We start from the raw sequence: 25,535 nt of genomic DNA on the forward strand, positions 1-25,535 counted from the left end.
TTTATTTCAATGTAAGTAATAAAATGATCAAACGCGACGTTGGGGACTTCCTTCCTCTGGCACAGTCCATCTGCTGTTACGCTCTGTGGCTACAAAGGGGTGTCCCCAGACTATCAAGGAAGATCTGGTGGTGAAGCTGCGATTCATCAATGGTTTTGTAAGACGATGTATTCCATTAACAGACTTCCTCGGTCCATTCCCTTCTCCATCCCCATTCCCTACCTCTTGGTATAATAACCAAGTTTCAAATTCATCCAGGAGAGCCAGTGTAGCTCTAATGTACTCACATACATCGAAGTTCCGTAACTAACGGACATAAAATGATCCCATAGGAACAGTGAGTACGGTTCCATTTCTTTTCTGCTGAGAAAAGTAACAGCAGCAACCTGCTGAATGATTGGGAAGCCTGATGCCCTTGGAAAACAAGAGTGATTAGTATCCTCAAAATTCTAGGCATTTGGAATAATAAACCTTGTTTAGGTGACACACCAGAGTGCTGATGTCAGAGGTAACTTTGTAAACGTTCACCTTTTCCTATGTCACTAGCCCATTACGCCAGGGAGGGAACACTAGTCTGTTCACACTGGAAACTCATGCTCTGATCATATTTAGTTTTTCTCTGTCTCCAGAATAGGGTAGACCTCATTCGAAAGGATCTCTCTTTTAAGAGGACAGAGCCTTCTCAAGCCAGACAGCAAGCTATTTTAATAGAAATTGTATTGCAGGTGAACGTATTAAAAAAAAAAATAGTCTGCAGCAATGATCTGAAATGATGTGCTTGCAGGAGGCAGGTAGGCAATTCGGTCAATGAAATGCATAATTCTGAGCAGGACTCTAATGTTATAAGATATTTAGGTCCTTAGTTTTGTCTGAAATGAGCGATGGGCTTTAACCTGGATCTTGAGTGGTTTGGGGTTTGGAAGACAAGACATCAGGGCTCTAAGTCATTTTGTAGGAAAGCAAGATTTTGAGTGAAAAAGTATATAAATCATGGCACAAAGTCTTACTGCTTCGAATTTTTGGTGTGTGGCTCCAGCAAATGCACTGATGCCCCAAACTTGTGAGAGGGTTCGGAACTATTCTTTGTAAAGGGAACTTTTGAAAAACTTGTTTTCAAGGCTGTTATCGATGGTTATCTGGCTCAAAAAATATGCCTTAAGGGTGTGCCTGAGTGGCTCAGTTGTTTAAGGGTCTGCCTTTTGCTCAAGTCATGATCTCAAGGTCCTGGGATCGAGCCCTGCATCAGGCTCCCTGCTCAGTGGGGAATCTGCTTCTCCCTCTCCCTCTGCCCCTACATCTCTTGCTCTCTCAAATAAGTAAATCAAATCTTTAAAAAAATACCTCGTCATATGTTTTCACTCATATGTGGAACATAAGGAAGAGCGTGGAGGACCACAGGGGAAGGGAGGGAAAACCGAATGGGAAGAAATCAGAGAGGGAGACAAACCATGAGAGACTCTAGACTCTGGGGAAACAAACTGAGGGTTACAGAAGGGAGGGGTGGGGGAGGATGGGGTAACCAGGTGATGGGTATTAAGGAGGGTACGGGTGGTTATGAGCACTGGGTGTTACACGCAACTGATGAATCTTGAATGCTACATCAAAAACTAATGATGTACTATATGTGGGCTAATTTAACATAAAAAAAAAGCTTATATGAATGAATAAATGATCATCCCAGCCCTCCCAAACTCTTCTTTTGATAAACACCTGCAGTACTCCTGACCCGCTTGCCTTGGTCAGAAGGTCAGATCCACTCCTGACTGGTTATGTTTGGGTAAGCCCACCCATTTTCTCTCTGAATCTGTTTCCTCACAGGCGAAAAAGGACGGGCTCCTATCTAGGCACAGGAGAGTACAAAAATACATGCATGTATTTTGTGAAGTACTTTGTAAACTTATAGGTATCTTATTATTATCATCCTGTAATTGTTATCAGTTAACTCACTTCTTAGTGATACTCTTACACAGGTCCTGGAAACTCTGGAATCCTGTGTGGGCTTCCTTGTTACTTTTCTATGTTAGAAAGATCTGGCCATTCCAAGTGGGCTGTTTTATAAACCAAATGAGCTTTCCCTGACCATCTTCCTTTTATTCCTGGGGTTTTGAGTTAGCTGTATTGGAGAATCATTGAAATGAAACCATGTGTCATCTATAACTTCCCCACAAGATGAAATGATGACATTTCTAGATTAACAAAGGACTTCTTGTGCTTTCACTATAATATTGGACCCGAAAGACAGATACAGGGGGAAAAGCTGTAAATCTCTCCTGGTGATCTGACAGGTTTCTTACACAGGTTTGAGAACAGGCAGAGAACCTATTGCACCATTTTTATTCTTGTTTGGGCTTCCTGAAAATTCACTCATGGTTTGTGTTCAACTGATATAGCAACCCTTGGTCTAGATCTTTTAACAATGATATTCTGCTCTTCTCCACTTCATTGGCTGGGTCTTAACCTTTTATTTTCATCTTAATGGTGCTCTGATCTTACTGCATTTTGGTGTTTATGGTAAGCCTGGGATCTCTTCTGGAAGAAGACAAGGTGTCAATGGTCAACAGAAGAATGAGCACGTTCACTGCTGTTAAGAGAGAGTGGTGCTCCTTGTCCACGAGCAGGTTTAACTCTTGAGGTCCCACGTAATTCTTCGACGGTCTTCAAGGGGTGCCCTACACCCCCATGGATTGTCTCAAGTACTTTTTAGAGAACGGGCTCTAACTGGGAAAGTATAAACAACCACGAGGTGCAACCTAAACAAAGCATTTCAGTATAGTCATTGAACCTGAGTACAAGGCACATACTGTACCCAAAGCCAATGAAATTAAATCTTGCATGAGGCTGGAAATGTTAAGCAAACAGATTCAAATCCCCTAAGTGGATATTCCTGGCAACTATAGGAGAATATCTGCTGTAGTTCAGTACAGCTGTGTCCTGCTTTAGGCAAACTCAACATATGAAAAGCAAACGTACCGAACAGACAGATTGGGGGCGATTATTCACATCACAAAGGGATTAATGGAAGGGTTCCTTCAAATAGCCACCATCCACCGTTTATTAGAATTCCATTTACAGAGATTCAATTTACACAACTCTCAGAAACACGCTTGTTTCGTGAAATACAATATACCTTAGCCAGAGCTGCCTAAAAGGTTTAATTATTCTTCCTTTCCCATCCCCAGGGACCTGTGCGTTTTAGACCTTTGCCAGCGAAGTGTCAAATGACAAGCTCCGTTTTTAAGAGCTGGCCATTCAGGCCCAGTAGTTTTGTTCGCTCTCAGATTCAGTGCTCTAGAAGAGATCTGCTAGTAGGAAGTGTCTGCCTCGTAAGGAAGGTCTGCAAGCCAGAGGTCCTATTAAGAGCTTGAAGGAGACGGAGGCCGGCGACACTTCAGCTGAGCTCTTGGAGCTAGAAGCTCTGAAGGGCCAGAACCCTTCCCCAGCAAGTATACCAAACCCCACCTCCCAGGGCTATTTAGAAAGTGATCTGCTGACCCAGGCAGGCGGCTACGGGGCTAGGAGGTTAAAAAGACAGGACTTGGGTCTTTACCTGTGTCTTCCTCCACCACAAATATTGGATTTGAATTCACTGTTTGCTAAAACTGCCTCGAGAGCTTCTCCTACTGGCTTTCCAAGAGCTGAAAGGATTCTCTGAGTTCAAAGAGTGCGGGTAGTGGGAGAGTTCCCCACGAAAGTTTTAAACCCAAACTGCCCGCTCCCTCCCTCCGGCCACCACGTAGCGCCCTGCAATATCAGAAGCAGGTGAATAAAAGTCGGTGTGATAGGAGAAGCCACAGGCATTTATTGTCCTACATTCTTTCTCCCTCTGGGATGAAAGCCTGGGATACCTCATCGACTTGGATGTGACCAAGCTAACGATCAAAGGACAGAAGCTCTAAAGGCCCACCATGATCCCGATTAAGCCCAGTGATGGAACCCTAGGAAGGAAACAATTGCCAGTCATTTCCACTTGTATGGGCACTTCCTACCGGTCAGACTGCATTGGCCTCTGAACACACAATGGACTGGTACAGGGACCTTGCGAGAATGGGAGAACAGCATCAGATTAAACATCACCCTCCTTCTTCTCCCTTCTCCTCCTGTGCTGGAAGGCTTCCTTGGGTGGACAGATGCCCAGAATGTGACTTCTGATGAAATGATGGTAGCAGCAAGACTGAGAGCTGGGGGAGATCAGGCAGGAGAGCAGCATATACAGTGAGGGAGACTGGAATGCAGGTCCGGGCCCGGGCGTTTATGAGCTGGCCGACCCCGGGTAACGAACTTAACCTTTCTGAATCTCTGTTCTCTCCTTGATCAGATGGGGCTGATTGTGTGTCATAAATGTATCATATTAACTTAGTCATAAAAAACAAACAAGGGGCACAACACCGTTAGTATTCGTGTCATCATTGATTTCACGAAGGCACCAGAAGCTCTGAGCCAGAGACTTGCTCTCAGGGAGATCTGGCTGCTTTGGAGCGTTTCTGAGATTGGCAAGGATTGCAGCAGTGGACAACTGGGGGCCACGACAGGACGCAGGGAACCTCCTCCACCCTAGATCTCCAACTTCCTCCCCGAGTAAGAACAGAAGTCACCTTCAGGGTCAATGGGGGATAGGCCTGTGCGGGAGAAGAGGACACAGCCAATCTTTTTAAAGGACCACCCCTGCCGTGGGATTGATTAGGAAGTGCATTCTAATGAACTGTGGCGTGATTACAACTCCAAGGAGGGCAGCCCTTGAAACCACTCTAGAGAGAGATGCCCCAATATCCGAAGAGCCTATTCTGAAGCCGAACATATAAAAAGGAAATGGGGTGTTGGCGGACTTCCCAGGACGGCGGCTGCTCCTTTCTGCCCTCCAGCCAGTTTCTGGTCTTCAGAACTTAAAAGACAAAAAAGATTTCAGGCCCCAGTCCGAGAGCCAAAATATTAACATTAGAACTGACTGCAGGAAAAGATAACCCATTTTAATTACCTTCAGAATTATGCAGGGATTTGCTCTGGTGTACATTATAATCCCGTTGCTTTGCAGGGTGCGCAGACGCAGAGCGAGCCGGAAGTCCTCTTCTTTGCTATTTTCAGACAGCCGGTATTTGATGTAACTGTTTCCAGCAAAGCTGAGAGAAGTGTGCCCTGAGAAGACCATTAGGAGAAGACATATATACTGGCAACATCCAGATACGGTCAGAGACACAAGAGATCACCCAACAACCACCAAGCACGTTGATGAAAGACCGTGGGAAGTTAATGAAGGCATTGAGGAGAAGCCGCTTTTGATTAAAAACGGGTTCTCTCCACTTCAGGTCACAGCCTAATTCCGAAGTGAAAAAAAAAAAATTAATTCAGCAGCTACCAAAAAAAAAAAAAAATCCCAGTGGTCTCATGCCAAGGGAAACTTGATGAATTCTATAACCTGATTTCTCTTAGAGTCTCAATGCCCACTTTCTAAATTTAGCACTATTCATAGATAATGCCCTTCCTGCCCACCACCAGCCACTCAGACACTCAAAAACTTGCCACTCCATGAAACAAGGGAAAGATAAGGTCATTTGCAAAGAGCAGCCACCTTCCCGAGTGTCTTAATAGCAAACAGCCAACTGATGTCATTTACGCTAATGTTGGAAGAAGGAAGTTCATGTCTTGCTCGTGTGTCATCACAGTTCTACTTTTTGACCGTGAATTTCAAGGCTAGCCCTTTGAGATCCGAAGTCCTACCCACGCCATCCCATTCTGAGTTCACCCTCTTTTGTACTGACTTCAACTTTATGTTCTAATGAGCAAAATGATGCTGAAAAGCTGTCTTGCTGGGGTGAGAGTTGGCAAGTGTGAAAATACATCCAATGGATGAAAATCATGGACAATCACAAGTTTTCTACATAGAAAAGAGAAGGAAGATGGGCAGAAAGTGACATCTGAAGTCAGGAGACGTGCTGGCTTTCTTGTCACCCCTACATATCCACCTGCTGTGTGCCCAGGGTATGTGTAGGGATGGGGTCAGCCTAAGTTTCTTTCAACTATGAGCCCTAGAGGACTTCAAAGGCAAGTATGCTGGTGATCTCTTCACTTTGCGGGCAGCTCTGTTCCTGACATCACCTATGAAAGAGCTTTGGCTCCCATGCTTGAGAACAGGTCTTTCTCTTTGCAGAGACTGAATTTCTAGAGCCCACTGCTTAGGAAAATGCCTTGCATGTGGCAGGCATCACTGTTCTGTATTCCCCCTCTAATTGCTATTATAATCACTACTTCATAAATATTTCTTGGATTCCAAGAAGGGTATCAGTGTAACTGTATTTTACATAGACTTTCTACCAAAAAGAGTCCTACTGGTACCAAAAATGAATACTCCTAGAGTTTAGATGTGATAGGGAATATGCAAATCAACTGAAGTATTGGGATTGAGGGAGGATCAGAAACAGGATATTTGGATCAAAATAACATAAATACGTTTCTTTCTTTCTTTCTCTCTTTTTCTTTTTCTTTTTCTTTTTTTTTCCTTTAGGACACAGAGGTGAGCACCTGCCCTTTCGGGAACACAGAGCAGAGAGTCCGCTCCCTTGGTGATCTAGGCTGGGCTTACCCCATGGGAGGTCAACTGCACTGGGTCAACTGTACCTCCTGGCGAGCTCTGCTTTGGGGCTCTGGCTCTGCAGCCATCTGACCATCAAAGGCCATGCCGTGGATACTCTGACCCTCTGCCTAACCACGGCTCTCTATTTTCCATTTTACACTCTTAATGTCCGTGCGACACCATCGGAAACACATGTTGTGGTTTTCTTGTTATACAAGGAGCCCATGGTCGTTGTGTGTTTCCTGAGCACAAGCTGAAGCTGGACTAAATCCCAAGTCCAGGGAGGGCGGATGTTAGCTGGGGGCCATCCTGACAGTGAATGTTGCATGCAGACAGAAGAGCTGAAGAGCTCTAAAGAGCTAGGGCAGAGTCATTTACTCAAGGGCAAGTGCTTCAGATTTAATAATTCCATCCCCTCTGCACCTGAGCACTCTCCGAGCTTCCCTGGTGGACACTGGCAGAGGTACGGTCTCCTGCTGGCTTCGTAACCAACACACTGCATGTCCCCCGGACATGGCTTCTCCATGCAAGGATCGTTGGACCCCGGGCACAGTCCTCCTGTGACGAAAGGGAACACACATGATCAGTACGGAGGGAATCACCTCACATCCTAGGCGGAGGCGGTGCTGGGATGGTTCCAGAGCTGGGCTCTACAGGCTCTGGGCTAAGAGACAAAGAAGCCACCCAGAAGTGAGAGCACCCGAATGGGCGTCAGCTGCTGTGAGTGCCCATCCAATGTCCCTGTATCAGCCAAGAGCTCACAGCCAGCCTGAAGTAGGTTGGCCTCGAAGAATAAATGGAACTCTTCCTTTTCAGTTCAGATATGCTAAGGTTGTAACTGGGCCAGAGTCAGCTGAGAAAAGGGCACACTGCACGGGCTCTGGACGTATTTATTAGAGCGGGATTCTGCTCACGGGGAACTACCCGAATGCATGGCTGGAGTTCCCAGCTGTCCTACACCGTTTTTCTTTCCTGCCCTGAAAAAACTTCAGGGGACTCTTCGGAGGATGTTGGCTATTGTTTTCAGAGGGGAGAGAAAAAGGTGTTTCTAAAGAAAAGTATGACTAATTCTAAATCGGGCAAACACAATTCCCATTGTTTCCTAATCCCTTCTGCTACCTGCTTTTGTATTGATTTGCAATAAAGGTGCCCCACTGTCTATCAAAAACAGTCGAATTATCGCTGGCAAAAGCACGTTTTCTTGCTACCTGCTCGATGCTCACAACACAGTGAGATTGAAGGTTAATCCCTCAGAAAGAAAAGCCTGGAAAGCAGATTAGCCAATGAAGGCAAAATCCAGGACCCAAGTGAGTCATTTCTGAACTGCGGTGAGGGTAAATGGGGAGTCCACCAGAGGAAGGGCACGTTTCAGAAGTCTCAGGTATTTCAAATGAGTAGGTCGCTTTCCATGTAGTGAGAGTTTAGGCAGTAAAAGGACGGTAGGAAAGGAGACAGGAACGAAAAATTGCTCGGAACTGGGTTAGCAGTGGCCTAAAGCAGCACCTTCTCTATGAACCACGAATGCCCGGACCTCAGCAGCTTTCTTCCTTGGGAGGATGTGACCCATTGCCAAACTCCCGTCCATCCTCCTCCTTCCTCATCATTAAGCATATTGTCCCCTTATACAGTCATTTCTTTGTCCAGGAGAAAGCAGACATTTAATGCTAACTACATATAAACATTTAAAAACTGTAATCCTCGAGAAGAGCAGTATAAGTAGCTCCAGCAAACTCAGAATTCATAAATCCTATTTTCCACCGGTTTAGTGCTCAGCCATAAAAGATACTCCTGGCAATGATCCAGCTTACAAAGTCTTAGAAGATGAAGGGATTTGCAACTGAAAATTTGGAATGATCTCTACAAATGGTTCTAAAAGACATAAGTGCCCCCAAATACATCTTCCTATTTTCGTCCCAAGAAATCTTTACTCCTGCCCTGTATTTATCAATATTTATGCAGCTTCAAACAGCTGTTCTACCACCTACGATCTGCTTCAAAGGGTTTTGGATAATCAGTTTTAAAATGATTTTTGGTGCATTCATTCAGCAAATAATTTTTTTAGGGCCAAAGAAGTGAGAAGCCTGGACACGTAGATTATTTATTTCTTTCTTTGGAAGAAAGAGAAAGAGAGAGAGAGAGCCCCTGCCACGGGGCTCGATCCCAGGGCCCTGAGAACATGACCTGAGCTGAAGGCCAACACTTACCCAACTGAACCACCCAGGTGCCTGAAGCCTGGACGTACAAAGATGAAAGGAAACAATGCCATCTCTTCCTCCCTCCAGGAAACAAGCAGCAAACACATGAAGACAATGCAATAAGGTAACTGCCTTGACAGAAGTCTGGGAGTGCAACCAGAGAAGGGACAACTGTGTTTCCTGGGAGAATGTCAGAGGTCCTCACCAAAGAAGGGAGCGTTTTAAAATTCAGGCTTGAAGAATGAGATCCTTTGAGGAAAAAGGGGCTGTGTTCCATGGGAATGAGCCAGCCGTAGCCCGTGGCTTGACTGCTTGCGTGTGTTAATGCTCATTCATGACGAGTTCATAATTCTGCCAGCTGACTCTTTGCTGTCCCCATACATGGCTTTATTTCAGTTTTGGGTGGCCTTGCGCACTTCCAGGTTGCTCCTAAATGTGGACTCGGTAGTATATGCTCAAAGATGCTACCTCAGCCCAACGCTAACCTTGGCCACATGGAGGCGGCCATGTGCATAGATGAATCACAAAATGGATCTCATCCAATAGATGTAATTCTGAATTACCTGGGCATCGTCTTCCAGATGGACACAGAAACAGTAATTTACATAGTTAAGAAATCCATTTCTTCCCATTCCATAGACATGACTCTTTCCATTTCCTACTTTTGCCCACTGACGGATAGCTTTCTCTACATTTCTGCGTTTCTGAGACACAGAAGCATAGACCCCATTTCTGCTCTAGTGCTAGTCTCCACTGCTAAGAAACCGTGCATTATCAAAAGTCCCATTTAAAAGCCATTATTTCAGAGGGGGAAGAGAGGGCTGGATGATTTCAGACCCATGACAGGAAAGCTATTTTCTCCTGCAGGAATTATGGTGAGATTAAAACAAACAAACAAACAAACAGCTATAAGCATATATAATAAAAACTAAACAAAATATTTCATATTAAAACAGGATTTGAGTACTTCTCCCTTTTATCCACATTTTTTTTTGCCTCTTCTCTTACCATCAGCCCTGCCCTGGTAGCTGGCACAGGCTTCTTACTCTGTCACCATCTCTCTTATCTTGGGGTAAAGCCAAAGCCACTCAGACCAGCAGCTGGGGTTCAAACTCACAGCTTTTTCTTCTCTCGTGTTATAACCGTGGAACCCATATAATTACATCCACTAAATTAATGGATTATGTAAGATTCAGTGCCCATTATAAAAACTCTAGCTGGAGGATATGTAAAAAAATTACATTAAAGTATTATAATATGTGCATTTAAAAAGTAATAACATTAATATACATATTAGATATATAGTATATATCTATTCATTCTAGCAGCCATTGACTTCAATAGGCTCTTTTTTTTTCTTTTTTTTTAATAGGCTTTTTAAGGCAAAGGGGACAGTTCTTGGCAAGTGAACTATCTCTTGATGCATTAAAAATCCTCTGGGGCCTCCCCCCTGCCAAGTCCCAGCCCGGGCCGGGAGCAGTCGTAAACATTCGGACTCCAGCTGCTGCTGTCAGCTCACTCTGCTCACAGTTGGTCTGCTCTCCTGTGGCTCAAAAGAGCAGGAAGGCAGATTAGAAGTCTAGAGGTTGGTGTAAAACGTAATGTCCTCCTTAGCTGGGGACAGATGTGAGCACGTGTGCAAAAGGAGGTCTACTCCGAATAGAGACTTCTGGCTACAAAAAACAGTTCTCCCCAAACTGAATAATCCCCATGTACAATATTGTAGTTCTTCCCTCCCTATCAATTAGGATAAGGCATTAGGTCCTTTCTGACATGTACGTTGTCAGAGGGACTTGACCTTTGTACGCCAATGCTGAACACTGTCATGTGTCCCTTGACTTCAGGTATACCCAGATATTTGGGTCCGGGGACACTTTCCTGGGGATAATAAGCCTCTCTTCAGCCAAAGCCCTACCTTCTCCAGCAACATGGAACCCATGTTTAATTCCCTGGATTTACGTGGATGCTGATGGGTCAACTTGTTTTTAGAAATCCCATGTTTATTCCATTCCCCTCTCATGGAAGTATAGACACTATTGTGAGTCCAAAAGACCCTCTTTCTGGTAACACTCGGTGCCTTATCATAGTAATAGTTACGAGACAGCAGGGTCAGGACCCATTGGCCTCTGGGAGGAAGTTTATCTTATTAACTATCATTAAATAATCCAGGTTTAATTAACTTACGCTGTGATTGGTGACAGCTGGGGGAGGGGAACTCTCTAGACCTACACGTTCTGCATCTCCGGGCATCCATCAGTTTGGAGCCAGAGTGAGTGTGAAGGGAGAAGGGGGTCGCTTGATCAAACCAACTGATGCTGGTTTGCTGCAGCGGGACAGAAGGACGGGATGTTTCGCCGCTCTGAGAACACGCAGCAGGCAAAGAACTCTCTGCTCCCCACGCCCAGGTCCCCTCAAGAAGCCAGCGCAGTGCAACAGGACAGGATCTGCAGTGCGAGCAGCGGGCTGGATCTTGGCTCTGACCAATCATGCCACTTATTCATTCACTGTGTGGCTCTGAACAGGTCACTTGACTTCTGAGAGTCTCGATCCCCTTTTCTGAAAAACGAAGCTAATAACTGTTCATAGAGTTGTGAGGATTAAATGGCTGTAAAATGTGTGTGTATGTGAAGGCAATTTTTATTCTAGTTTTTAAAGATTTTATTTATTATTTATGTGTCTGTCTGTGTGTGTGTGTGTGTAGGAGAGACAGAGAGAGATAGTGCCGACACAAGCAGGGGGAACAGCAGAGGCAGAGGGAGAAGCAGGCTCCTCGCTGAGCAGGGAGCCTGATGCAGGCCTCGATCCCAGGACCCTGGTATCATGACGAGCTGAAGGCAGACGCTTAACTGACTGAACCACCCAGGAATCCCACGAAGGCAATTTTTTTAAAGGGAAAAACTTAAAGTAAAAACAAATTAGTACAAGGTCTCAAAACTGGAGATGCTAGTTGGATTCAGCCCCATGGCAGAAACCTGAACTCAAATGTCATCTTTCTCTTGCTGTCTTTTTTGGGTCAAATTCATGATTTGTAAATTGATAGATGATATGAAATACTGTGTGCCTGGGAGGTACAAGCTAAGGCCTGGAGCATTTTATTAGTCAGCGTCCCAGGCCACTGTGGGGGTCAGACCCTTGGCCACCTTGTCTAAGGCAGAGGTGGCCTTGTATGCAGCCTTGGACAAGAGAAAGGTGCAGAGGATGTGGCTACTATCCAAAAGAAGGTTTCCACATTCTAAAGCATTGCTCAGGTGGAAATTTAGGTCACTTTTCACAGAGCTGACAATGTTTAATTCCCTGGAGCAGAAGCTTCAGAGCTTTGGAAACTGCCCAGAGAATCATGATTCTCTGGGGGTCTTGGAGGTTCTCGCTGCCATATTTATGGCTCTACCCCTTGCCTCCCCAGAATTCTCACAGCCCCCAGGATAAAGTCTATGCCTTGAGCAAATACATCAGTATCCACCAGTCATTATTGTCACCAACACTTTGAGCTAATTCAACCCCTTGATGTACGTTTCTGCCTCATTATACTTTGGTTCCAAAACCTAAGGGTAAATATCCTATGCCCTGAATTCACACACTTGGCCAAGATGCCATGTCTTAGCAAATGCTGCACAAATTAGTAAGCTCTCCTCTTAATTCTTGGCCTGCATGAAGTTTTAAAACATATTCTCCAGAGGTCTCGGGTTTGAAGTGGTCTCTTAGGGTTCTCCCACAAGCACAGAATCATCTGGAATGGTGTTTGCTTGGCTCAGCCGTATTTTCCAGATGATTTCGCTTAAATTTCATTTTAAGACATCCTCTCCGGGGCAGTTGTGTGTGGGTGGAATATATAAGGGAAAGATCCACGCTCTGGGAAGAAGAGGTGTCTACACCACCAGTGTAGACACCTCTAACCCTCTCCTGGCATTCGGGGACTTGTGTGTGTTGGAGATGAGGGAATTGCAGAGACATAGCTGTTATGAATGTAAAATGGAAATGTCCCAGTTTGCAGGTTAAGATTCAGAAACTACACTGAAGGTTATTTGGAACCACTGCGTTGGGGACTGTTGGCTTTCTTCTCTGAGCGCTAGCCTTAACAAACCCCAGCCCAAGGCAAACCCAATCTCAGATTTTTCTCTGCTTTTTGAAAATTCATCAAGGCTAAGTTTAACGTGTCATACTGCCTCACAGAAGTCTTCGTCATTTTATTTTATGGTGCTTATTAGAAGTGCATTAAGGAGCCCCTGGATGGCTCCGTCGGTTAAGCGTCTGCCTTCGGCTTGAGTCATGATCCCAGGGTTCTGGGATTGAGTCCTGCATCAGGCTCCCTGAGTGGGGAGTCTTTTTTTTCCCCCACTACCCCTCCCCCTTGCTCATGATCCCTCTTCCTCTCAGGCGCTCTCTCTCTCCTCAAATAAATAAAATCTTAAAAAAAAAAAAAAAAAAAAAAGAAGTGCATCACCATGACTGCCTATCACAGACTCCATGTGCCTGTCCCCCTGTACTGGACTATCCTGACTCCTCACCATCCTTGCCATTTGTCCAGGGCATGATGCTGGTTCATGCTTCATGAGGACGGGAACCACAGCAGCCTCACTTACTCCTATTCCTCCAGCATCCTGCTCAGGGCCTGGCAAAGTCTTCTTGTCACTGCTGAGTGAATGAGCAAATGAAAGGATGCCCCACATCTCTGGGCCCTTCTCTTCACTGCATCCCCTGTCTGGCAAAGACCCAGTAGGACAAGCTTCACTGCTACCAATGCCTTTCGTGGACTCCTCCAGTAGGACTGAGGACCCCCTCCTTTGTGCCTCTTCTATGCCCTAACTATACCACCTACAACTGTTTATAGCTTCTGTTTGCAGCCAAGGAGCAAAGGAACTTCTGCAGTTTGCCTAGGAAAAGAGGATTCAAGGGGTCACAACCACTGCCCTTTAATATCTGGAGGGCAGCTTGTACAGGAGGAGTTAGGTCAGGTTCTGGATGGCTCTAATGGATGGTGCTGGGTGACATGAGAAGGAGATAGATTTGGGTGTCCATTAGAAGAGAGAAGGTCACCTCGGGTCCATATTGTGAGGTTGTGAGGCTGGCTGAATTGCCATGTCGGGAATGTAGTTAACAGGATGTCTGTCGTGGGTGGGAGGTTGGATTGGAAACCTTGAAGGTCCTTTCAAATGGTTGTGGAAGTAGAAGGGAGCCATGTTTGAGGCTGCCCGCTACGAATCATGGTGCGGCCATTGGCGTAGCTCTGTGAATTTAAGCAAGTCCGCTGATCTTCCTAAGTCTTAGTCTCCTTAACTTTTGAGGAAGGTTAATGATACCCTGCCTTTAAGGTTATTAGAAAGGTTAAATGCAATGATGTATGTTGGAAAAACAGCACAGTCACTTGTCACCACTCAATAAATGTTAGTTGTTACACTTGTTGCTGCTTCTCCCCTCCATGCCTTGGCTCTCATGCTCCTCAACCTGGAGCACGTGCGTGATTCTAGGCATCCTTTCAGATGCCTAGATGGAACACACACACCCAGTGATGTGCTCCAGTGCGGCTCTCCCCTCCCTGAACAATCTCTTGTGACAACACCACAGGCCATGGTTGAGAGCAGGACTGCTGCTGCTCACACTCAGCCTGGCCACCACCATGCTTCCCCCATGGCCAATGCTCCCTTTACCTTATTCAGAGCTCTGGCTGTCACGGCCATCAACACCCTGGTCTTAAGCTCCAGTGGTCTCCTAGGGAGTCCATTCTCCTGGACAACTGTCTCCTTTTTGACAGATTTTTATTCAGACTTCTGTTTTTTTCTTTTTAAAGAATTTATATATTTATTTGTCAGAGAGAAAGAGCCAGAGACCACAAGTAGGCGAAGCCAGAGGGAGAAGCAGGCTCCCCACTGAGCAAGGAGCCCAATGTGGGATTCGATCCCAGGACCCTGGGGATCATGCCCTGAGCTGAAGGCAGACGCTTAACCAACTGAGCCACCCAGGCATGCCTATATTGGACTTTTGAAAAGTCAATGACATTTTTTAAAAAATAGACAACTGGCACAGCCCTATGGGACAGCAAGGGGACAGAGCACCAGGGACAGCCCACAGGGCACCCATCGTTCCCTTCAGGCTTTCTTCCTGAAGTGCTGATGTTCACTGAACTTGTAAAGTTCACCAGGAGTCATCTAGTGACAACAGAACTCTGTGTCTCTTGAAGTTCAGTTCAAACATGATGCTCGTTGGTGGCTGGAATTTAATGAGCCTATTTGGCACTAAAATTCAAGTCTGCTTCCATTTAGTCAAAGCCACTCAGCATTTTGGTTCATGATGCTAATTTTGTTAATTGGACCCAAAAAACTGTGCAGGAGAGAAAGAGGAGGTGGAAGTGGGGAGGAGTATATCGAGGCCAGATCTCTATAAATACTGCGACACAGACGAAAACAGGCAGCTAACTCTACTTACCATTGTAATTATTCCACCAAGTAGTGGAAAAGTCCATTTACTGTATCTGCCAAGGTCCCAGGGTAAACCAAGGAGCAATGAATACTAGTTGTGCATATGTGTGCACACATGAGTGCGTGTGTGTCTGTGTGTTTTAAGGGGGGGAATTTACTGAATTCAATTACCTCCCCATCCAATAAATGAGAAAATGTCTAAAATGCCTAGTGTTTTCCTTAACAGTTCCTCACTGTATTTCTATTAGAGGACACCTGAGAAGAAGTGAGAGCTATTTCTGTTTCTAAGAGTTTGTCCCCGAACTTGCAGAAAATCTTTTCTATTTTATCTTGCTATGGGATTTCCCCAAGTGTGCTTTCCTGACTACCAGCGTTAGAATCACCCAGGGCTATGTATATAGACTCCTAGTCTGCACCTGAGACCCTCCGTTATGTTAGAGTGTGGGCCTGGTGGTAGGTATTTCTGTTAAGACCCATGCTGGTCAGTGGTCTACCAGGGAAAACGGGGCCATCTGAGTATTCTACAAAGCATACAGCACTGGGGGTGTGATTCACATAGGGAAGGGAAGAGCCCCTGTTCTTAAGATGCAGGTAATAAAAGAGGGGCCCAAGAAGAGACAATTGAATCTACATGCCACCCCCACCAGCCACACAGCCCTGGGCAGGGCATGGAGCTACCTCATTCCATCAAACAGAGTGGATCATACTTCACCTGCAGAAGATGGGTCTGGGCCAGGTGACCTTTCCATGTCTTTTTACTATGAAAATCCAGTATTTGATTTTACAGCTTAATTACAAGAGTGACTTGAAGGTGAGAAGAGACCCCAAGATGAGTCTGAATCTACATGTACAGCCTTCTTTGAGGAAATGCTGTTTTCAAACCAAGAAGGCCTCTTCGCGGGATGTTTGGGGGTTGAACCACAAAAGCTTCTGGAATGGGGACCTGGGTGGCTCAGTCAGGTAAGCCTCTGCCTTTGGCTCAGGTCATCATCTCAGGGTCCTGGGATCAAGCCCTGCATAGGGCTCTCAGCTCCGCGGGGAGTCTGCTTCTCGCTCTGCTGCTCCCTCTGTTTGTGCTCTCTCTCTCTCAAATAAATAAGTTTAAAAAAAAAAAAAAAAGCTTCCAGCCTTCTGGATTTACTGGGAGTAGAAAGGTTTATGGGGACCACAGAATAGACGTCCTGGGCAGGGACCCCACTTCGAAACTAGCTGCATCATCAACATTAGTGTCTCAGGGCTCCTGGGTTATGCATCTGCCTTTGGCTCAGGTCATGATCCCAGGGTCCTGGGATTGAGCCCCGCATCGGGCTCCCTGCTCTGCAGGGAAGCCTCCTTCTCCCTCTGCCTCTGCCCCTGCTTGCGTTCTCTCTTCATCTCTCTCTCTCGTTCTCTCTCTCTCTCTCTCTCTCTCTCTGTGTTAAATAAATAAATACATAAAATCTTAAAAAAATCACCCTTCTGAGTTCCTTCTTTCAAGGAATTCTGCCCAGTTGGGCCTCCTCTGACTCTTCCTGATAAACTCATACTCATCCCTCAAGACCCAGGACACAGACCATCCATGGTATAGAAAGGTCACAGAGAGCTTCCCTCTGGCAAGGGATCCCGTCCTTTCTCCTCCCTGGCATGTATTTTAACCTTATTATTGCAAATAAGCTCTTGCAAGCTGACCTCCCAGTGGCCAGCTCCTAAGGGCAGGGTCGGGGTCTTTTCCACGTTGAGACTTTAGTGCCTCTCACATTGCTGCCACCACAGACTTCTACTGGCTGAAATGAGTTCTCAGAGCACAAGGATTAATTAGCTGGTTTAGTTTCTCCCGCAGGGTCCGCCCTGTCCTGTAGTGAACCTCTTTTGAACCCTGCCGTGAATCATTGCAGGAAGTCCCCAGCAGAGCTTTGGTGCATAAATCAGTTTGCCTACAAAGGAAGTCTAGGTAAAGCCCGGACAGCTGGCGCTCATAAATCCTGCATGTTGGTGGCACCTGCCAGAAATGCATCACTTCCAGCCGGCGCGTTTTGAGTTACTTTGGAGCTAATTTACGTATTCAACAGGTCAGACAGCACTGCACCCACCTGATGCACACACAGAATTCACTGGGTAGCACGGGGTGAGTGCCGAGCACTTTCTGTGCTTCCAGGAGGCTGTCGAAATGTCTCTTGGCAGGAGCTGTGATCTCAGGACCTGTCTCTGATGGTCGTGTTTTCAAGCCGCAACCAAGAATTTTCTATAAGGGAAAGAGGCCAGGAGCCCTGCCTGTCCCCAATTTACCTAAAGGGATGTTTTACAAATGACCTCTCTTCTGGCCACAGTCCTTTTGGGTCAAGTTCACGCTGGCTAGAAAAACTCTGGGTGCAATTTTCTTAGAAGAGGACAGTGAATTTATGGCTCCACGTGTCAGAGAGAAAAAGAGGCAGAGAGCAATACTTCTCACTGACCACCGTGGGCACAGGACTCTGGGCAGCTGTGGCCTCTGACCGGGAAAGGTAAAGGTTCAGGGACTCTAGTTACATCAACAAATTTGAGCCATTCCATTTCCTCTGCTTTGAGGGCTGAATCCCTCCCTTGGCTGTGCTCCTCTCTGTGTGGCCCGTTTTTCACTGAAGCAAATTGAACTGCCCTTACCCTCAGCCATGGTTTCCTAACTCGTTGACCTGCCTTTTACCCGGGTCCAGCTAATTCATTCCCCTCTGCAACCAGCACGCTTTTTGTGAAAGACAGCTCTGATCCTGTCACTTCTTCACCTCACATCAGCCTACCACGGCTCCTCCTGCCTTGGAACAATTTCTACCATGTTCATCCTGGCTAATGGCCCTTGTGTGAACCCTGGGCCTGCTCACAGGTCTCATCTGTCATCATGCCCCCACTTCCAGTAACAGAACATCTCTGTCACTCCCTTGCTGTAGGCTTCTCTCCTGCCCTGAACCTTCCTCACCCAAGCTGCCCCCTGGCCTGGAATGTTCTTCCTCCCCTACCCGTTCCCATATGTCTGATTCCTACTTATCCTTTCTCCCAACTTGTCAGGAGACCTTCCTCCTCGATGGGTCCTCCTGCAGGATTTTGTACTTCCTCTCGCAATACTTAGCGCCTGGGCCCCTGCTAGCCTGCTGGTCTGTGCTGCTCAGTGAGCTGTTTGCTCCCCGGGAGGAGGGGATTCCCTTGTCTTGCTTACTCCTGGCCGGGAATCTCTCACAGTGGCTTGGCCCACCATAGGTGGTCAGTAAACATTTTGCTGAGTGAGCGAATGCACGCTTATCTGAAGGGCACCCGGGTCTATGCAGACCGGCAGAGGTGCAGGAGCGGGGGTGGGGGTGGCCCGCGAGAGGTGGGGGACTCCAAATCAGACTCACCGTTACAGGTGCAGCGCACATTTCTATAGAAACGTGGGCACACGAAGCTGATGCGCGCTGTGCTGTAGGTCATGAGTGCATGGGAATCCAGGGACAGGCCCTGCTCGCAGTGCTGCTCCTGACAGTCCAGCCCCGAGCAGTTTTTCTCCAGGATGGCCGAGATGCGCATGACGTTCTCCAGGTGCCGACGGGCGTTGGACAGCTTCTGGATCAGGTAGGCCGGCTTGTAGAACTCACTGCTGTGCATCTCCACGGCGAAGAGCATGTCCAGCTGGGTGGTCCCTGCCACGGGCTGGATGCTGATGATGCGCAGACTGTCCTGCTTCTGCGTGAGGACGGCGTTGCGCAGGGTACGGCGGAAGCCGTGCATGTGCAGCCCCACGAAGTCCTCGGGGGACACGTTCTCAAAGCGGATGGTGACGGTGTTCTGCAGCATCTCATGCACCAGCTGCTCCACGTGCACGACCACGTCGATGGGCACCTGGAAGCGGCCGTCGCTCACGGACACATTCAGCACGTACTTGCCGCTGTCCAGGCCCCCCAAGGCGATGATCTTCCCGTCGTGACTGTTCACTTTGAACAAGCTCTTCTGCTCTGATTTCAGGGCAAACGTGAGCACGTCATACATGTCTTGGTCCGTGGCATGGATCTTCCCAATGACCCCACCAGGAAAGTCGTCCTCCATGGTGACGATGTAAATCTCCAGTGGGATGGCCGTGGGTTTGTGGATACTTTCCTCGATGACCCGCACGCGGATGTAGGAGTGGGAGACCTGCTGGGGTTTGCCCGAATCTTTTGCCTAAAACAGCCAAGAGGGAGAAAGGCAAGAAACTCAGAGAGAGCAGAATCATTGGAAAACCAATCAAACTTACCAAGAAGACGTTTATTCCTTTACCCCTGTTTGCTCCTTCCTCCATCTCCTGCTCCCATTCGGCGAAATTGCCGAGGACGTGCATTGCAGGAAGAGAAGTGATTTTTCACCTTTGGCTCCCGCCACAGTAAGCATGCCGGGCAGGACAGGACACAGTGAGGCAAGGACAAAGGAAATGTAACTGGTGCACTCAGGGACCTTAGGAAGGTAGAAACTCAGCACCTGGAGGTAGTTTCTCCTTAGGGACAAGGACGAGAAAGCTCTCCGTGGTGTTCCCAAAGTCTGAGATGCAGAATCTACTCTCTACCAGTATGAAAGTGTAGGCAAGGAACCGTACTAGCTTCTGTGAGAAGGCACGAAACATCTCTCCTTGCTCTTGGTACCTCTACTGTGATATAAAATTATTTACATAGTATTGTTGGAGGAGTGGAAAGCAACTGGAGCATTCACAGACGTGCTCAGAGCCAAAAGTCATTAATCTGGAAGGTTTCTTGGACCAGAGTAAGCTATAACTTGCCCTAAGAAATAATGAACACAATGAAATGCCATCCAAATATAATTATTGTTGTTATTATTGCTGCCATTAATAATGACTTTGAGTTGCCCTCTGTGGCAACTGTGAGTAAGAAAAAAAATCACTTGGTTTCACGGAAAGGACCCAAATCTTCATTCCTGGGAACTCACTTCTTGCTCCTGGCCACACCCTTTCCATACCGGCCACTTTTGCCTCTTTGTCCTATTTCATTTTACACAGGCCACTGATCTTGAGGAAGCTGGCATGTTGGGAGACCATGGCCATCCGACTTGGCCCCTCCTGTCTCCCTGGGACAACTCACCAAACAAAGGTCTCCTCAGAAGCAGAGGCCATGATATGCCTCAATCACATTAGGTAGCTTTGACAGGTGGAGTGTGTGGCAATTTCTACTGGGTATAGAGCAGCAAGCCTTGACCAGCGAGTCATCTCTGAGGGTCAGTTAGAATGCCAGGAACTTGGAGAATGCAGATTTCGGTCCAGCGACTATCTGCCGGGCACAGGCTACGGGAATGTCCCTTCTGAACACTGATGCTTCCCTTCCTTCCTGTTCAATTTCACACAAAGAAGCTGCTTTTATTGGTGTGAAATTGAATTTGAGATTAAAAGGGGAACATTCCTGCACGGTAATGAATTATGTTGACTCGCTCAACAAAGAAAACCCATCCAACGGGCACAGAAACCGCACGAGGGAGCGGGGGCCTGATGTGGACAGAGGACGGGGGCCGTACCTGGACACATAGCACGTACTCTGGAGACCCCGTGTGCTGGAAGACCACGGCGGACCGCAGGATCCCATGCGGGTCCAAGATGAACTCCTCCTCTTCGTTTCCCGACAAAATTGAGAAGGAGAAGGGAGGCCCGTTGTGAAAGGAGTCTCTGTCTGTCACCACCAGCTGCAAGATGCTGGTGCCCACCGGCTTATTTTCCTGCATAAAAGAGGATATTAAAAAGGAAGAAAAAATTACACCTCTCTTTACACTGAAAAAAACCCCATCATTACCAGCTAGAAAACAGGGCTTTCAGAAGGGATTCCCTGTGATATTATCTTGTCTTCTGAAAACATGCTGGCGTCTGTAAGCATCACGTTCGGCATCCTTGGCTGCCTCCCCACGACTGCCCAGAGTTGAGGAGCTGCCGGTATGCGTACAAGGACCTCCCAGACTGGCGCCGGCTCCATCTTGTCCTTCACAGGTTGGAAAGGCCCTGAGTTCACTTCAGTGGCTCTCGACTACAGGGTGCCCACCAGCCTTTTGTGGTTGGTCATAAACCCTCTCAGGCCAAGAAAACATCAACCTTTCAGAATGGGAAGGCCCTTCGTCATACCTGTCACCAGGAGATCGTGCTGAGGCCCAACACTGTGACACAGTGTCACAACATCGAACTTTCTGGGGAGAAGGTAAAGAGACATCCTGGCAACTTCCCAGTAAACACACAAAGGCATATGCCAGGTGGGAAATGGGCCTTTATGCCTCACCCCTCAGAACACAGGTTTGCCATGTTCCTCGAGGAAAGGGAAAGGGAGTGGATTGGTTCCTAGGCTAAGAATGAAGAGAACAAAAATCCTTAAAGTCAGCAGAATTTTTGGAAACCCTCATGTTATCATTCAAGCATTAGTTCGCAGAACCATCTCTTGCCTGTGCCCCAGAATAGAAACACAAAGGCTCTTTGTCACTCCTCTGAGGGTTGAAGGATCTCCTCACTCCGATAACGCCAAATTAAATTTCTCTGTAGCTTAGGCATTGGTTTTCTGGCCCCCCTCCATTGAGACTTCAGCAAGACCACAGCTTTGGGCCTGAAGTCAGTTTCATTAGTCAGGCCCGCTGATGGCATTGATTCAGCATTAAGTAAGTTTGGGCCACAGAGATGGAGACCATGATACACTGCCGCGTGGACGGGAGTCATGCTCGGGGCAGACACACTCAAGCTCTATGTGCTGAATTCGCCTTATGAAAACCATGTGTTGGAATAAGGGAATTATCCTGGGTTGGAAAAAAGGGAGGACCATTCTTTGAAGGAGAAAGAGAAATGGACTTCAAAGACTCTTATTTTGCTCCTTCTCTCAAGTGGCCTTTTGGTCATCAAGGACTAGACACCAGATCCCCCTGCTGTCCGCCACCGCACAGACTCAGCCCAGGGTAGATTTACTGTTTCATGGTGACAACACACTCAGCACCACACAAAACAGCAGATTTATTGATTTGTTTGCTCACTTTATAAAGGCCATTTCCTCCAGTGGAGAGAGAGGGAGAGAGAGAGAGAATGTGTGCCCCAGGGGTCAGCATCTGAGAAGGAAGGGGGAGAGAAAGTGCAGACAGGCCCCGGTGCTGCTGTGAGCCACGGTCACTGCTCATGGCTGAGATTCTTGTTTCTTTCACTGCTGACTTCCCGTGGTGCACGTGAAAACAGTCTGTCAAGCTGATCGATGGGTGTCATAAACCCGAATGTTGAGTAGGCAAAGCCCATTTTGTTTCGGGGCAAGTGTGCAGAGGCTGTGCGATGTGGACAGCGCCACTGTGGGAGGCAGACTGGGAGGAGAGCGGTGTTCGAGGAGGGGAGATGCAGGAAGGGGCGGACCCCAGGGGGAAGCTTGGTGGAAGCAGGAGAGGGAGAAGAAAGCAGGACTGCTGGAAAGAGCATCAGAGAGGAGAGGAAGACCGAAATACCACCAGGGAAGGAATCAGATTTCGCTGATGAAGTGGGAGGCGAGAAGCAGAGGGGCGCGCCTCCCCTTTCGGGCCTGAGTCCTGGACATCTTGGAGGAGGAGGTGGGGAGCCGGCCGTGGAGGGCCAGACTCACAGTCTTGATGTTATTCCAAAGAGGTCCCTCAGGCCCTGGCTCACTCTCATCTCACCTTCTACCCACAAAGCCTGCAGACCCCGTGGGAGGTGATTCTGAGGCCAAACTGGATGAGGCAAGGGCTGGTTCTCCGGACTCTCTGAGGCCCCCCCACAACTTGCATATCAATCCCTATTGCGTCTAGCTCCTCCCTGCTCACGGCATCCCCAGACTGGATCCCCTGACCCTCCTGGAGTTGGAAAGAGGGGGGGTAGCTCTGACCCTAGCACCTGGCTCATGAAACAACTTTTGAATTAAAAAATGCATGGGAAGAAGAGGCATCTCTGCCCCACCCCCACAACCCCCCCACCCCACCACAGCAGAAGACCAGCAGGAAGCTACTCCATCCTGCAGCGTGATTTTAAGGAGCAGGTGTATTTAAAGTGCTAAGCAAATTGCTTCTGGAAGATTGATTTTAATGAGTAGCAGCTCTTTCCTGATGCCCGATCTGTCTTGGAGAGATGAGACAGTTTGGAGCAATCTCCCTCTGTTGCCGGGATAGCACGGAGTGGCGGAAAGGCAGCCTGCTGTGGGGGTGAAAAGAGGGTGGTTTCTGCAGAGGACTGACCTGAGTTCAAATCCCGACTCTGACACTTAACGAGCTGCAGGATCTTGGGGGAGCTACTGAACCTCTTAGGCCCTCAGCTCCCCTCACTGTCCAGTGGGGGTTGGGTTGCTGCTCCCTCCCACTTCCCTGACTGGGCTGTGGTAGGGAGAGGTGGTGCCTGCAAAGTGCCCCACACCTGGAAGGACGCCATTGGCAACAGCGGTCATCAGTGGTTCTCAGTTAGCTGCTATGGTAGAGTCAGGCTCTTTTCATCCCAGGCTCGTAACGGGATGAGTTGGAAAAAAGAAAAAAAGTGGACAAAATGATGAGTAACCCATAGCAGAGGAAGAAGGCTGAGTGCCCAGATTTGCTCACCTGGATCACAGCGGTATAGTTAGCAGGCGTGAAGACTGGGCTGTTATCGTTCACGTCGGAAATGTCAATGTTGACGGTGGCTGTGGATGACATCGCAGGAATGCCGCTGTCTACTGCCTGGACAAGCAGGGAGTATCCAGACACCTGCCAGAGCACAGAGGGCCGAGCGACAGTGAGGAAGGGCAGCCTTTTCGTCCTGCTGCCACACTCGGAGGAGCTGCAGGCTCCTTCTCTCTTGGTTCTCTAGATTGGGGTTTCTTAACCTCGGCACTCTGATATGTGGGCCTGAGGTAATTCTTGGCTGCTGGGGCCTGACTTGTGCCTTTGTAGGATGTTTAGCGGCACGCCTGGTCTCTACCCACTAGAAGCCAATGTCCCTTGCTGCCCATTTGGGACAAGCAAAACTGTCCCCATACATTGTCAAGGGTCCCCTGGAGGGGCCAAACCATCCCTGATTAGAACTACAGCTCTCGGCCTTTGTTTCAAACATTATAGCTCTCACCCGGACATTATTTCTCTTCTGATCCTTCAGGAGTTATGGGTACCTACCACGTAGGGAGGTTTTTTTTCTTTTTAGTGACACCTTTTATTTAATTTTACTCCGAAGACATATATTTTTAGTCAAAACACACAATGTTTAGAAACTTAGTTTAACCTTGGCAGAGGAGGAGATTTCTGGATCATTCTTTCTGACCTAAATACCTTCAGATGGTCCTTTTGTAACTGCTCACCTAGGCCTAAAGCTGCCGATGAGACCAGGACCACAGGATCCCAATGCTGAAGGTATTTTCTTGCCTTCTCACTCTAGGAAGGACTGAAACTCAAAGCATCCAGAAAGACACACCTTTGCTCTTTCTTTAAAACACCCATAATTAAGAAACTGCCTGTATCTATTGGCAGAAAATTCTTTCCAAGACTTAACCCCAATATGTTATGCTGCACTTCAGCCCATTCTATTTACTGTCATTATCTGGGGTGGAGAATCTTCCTACATTTTCCTCAGGGAGCCTATGCTGAATTCCAGTGAAGGGATGGGGGTGGATGTGAGGGGAGCTGGCCCAGACTAGCTTACCCGTTCCCGGTCTAATTTCTTCTTAACCTTTACAAGTCCTAAGACAGGCTCCACGGCAAATTCATTGTCCCGATCTCCGTTCACAATAGAAAAACGAATCTGTCCGTTGGGCTGGCTATCCGCATCTTCTGCTACTAGCTTCATGGGACATAAGCAAAAAAAAAAAAAAAAAAAAAAAAAAAAAACCCCAAAAAAACAAACAAACCAAACCAAACCAAACAAAACAACAACAACAAAAAAACCATGACATAAGAGACCAAGAAAATGTTTATTCTTAGGGTCCCAGGTCTTACAAATGGGCATAGCTGGGACAGTTTTCTTAGGCACTGTGATCATGTGCCAGTCCCCCACCGGAAGAGCTGATGGCTTGGCTGAAGGAGCGAGTGCCATTACTGGAGCCGCCATTTTCTTTCCAGTGATTTCTGTCTGTCTGCCATTTGATGCTTGTTAGGCATGAATTTCCTCAGGCCTTGAGCAGGTAAGGGTAGAGCCAAAGCTAACTGATAGGGATAGTTGGGTGATTTTTTTTTTCTTCTTCTCCAATTCTGCAAAACAATGGTCTCCACCATGGAGTCAGACATTCTCTAAATCTATGCATTTCCATGTTAAGGAAACCCAAAGAGAATTCCCTTTCCCACATGGCAAACACACCTGCCCCACTGTCTGCTGCTCCATTTTGGGGATATTGGGATTTCTGTGTGTGCAAGTAGTCTCTTCACAGCCAGGAAGGAGAGAGGGCCTGGGAAGTCCACCACTGGTACTGCAGGAGCCAGAGATATGGA

The 25,535-nt window shown here is 47.4% G+C and overlaps 1 protein-coding gene across 1 annotated transcript in view; it reads right to left on the reverse strand.

Annotated features, from left to right (window-relative positions):
- LOC111154480 (FAT atypical cadherin 3) overlaps positions 1-25,535 on the reverse strand; it is a 507,157-nt gene that overhangs the window by 26,857 nt on the left and 454,765 nt on the right. Inside the window, exons 15-20 of the mRNA XM_022514093.1 lie at positions 24,754-24,891; positions 23,682-23,825; positions 20,652-20,849; positions 18,518-19,316; positions 6,989-7,123; positions 4,973-5,130 (exon numbers count right to left, since the gene is read on the reverse strand). Coding sequence (XP_022369801.1) covers positions 4,973-5,130; positions 6,989-7,123; positions 18,518-19,316; positions 20,652-20,849; positions 23,682-23,825; positions 24,754-24,891 — 1,572 coding nt within the window. The remainder of the gene's footprint in view (positions 1-4,972; positions 5,131-6,988; positions 7,124-18,517; positions 19,317-20,651; positions 20,850-23,681; positions 23,826-24,753; positions 24,892-25,535) is intronic.

The sequence above is a fragment of the Enhydra lutris genome, unplaced genomic scaffold (assembly GCF_002288905.1).
Source record: "Enhydra lutris kenyoni isolate GAN:26980312 unplaced genomic scaffold, ASM228890v2 scaffoldscaffold37, whole genome shotgun sequence".
NCBI classification, from domain to species: Eukaryota; Metazoa; Chordata; class Mammalia; order Carnivora; family Mustelidae; genus Enhydra; species Enhydra lutris.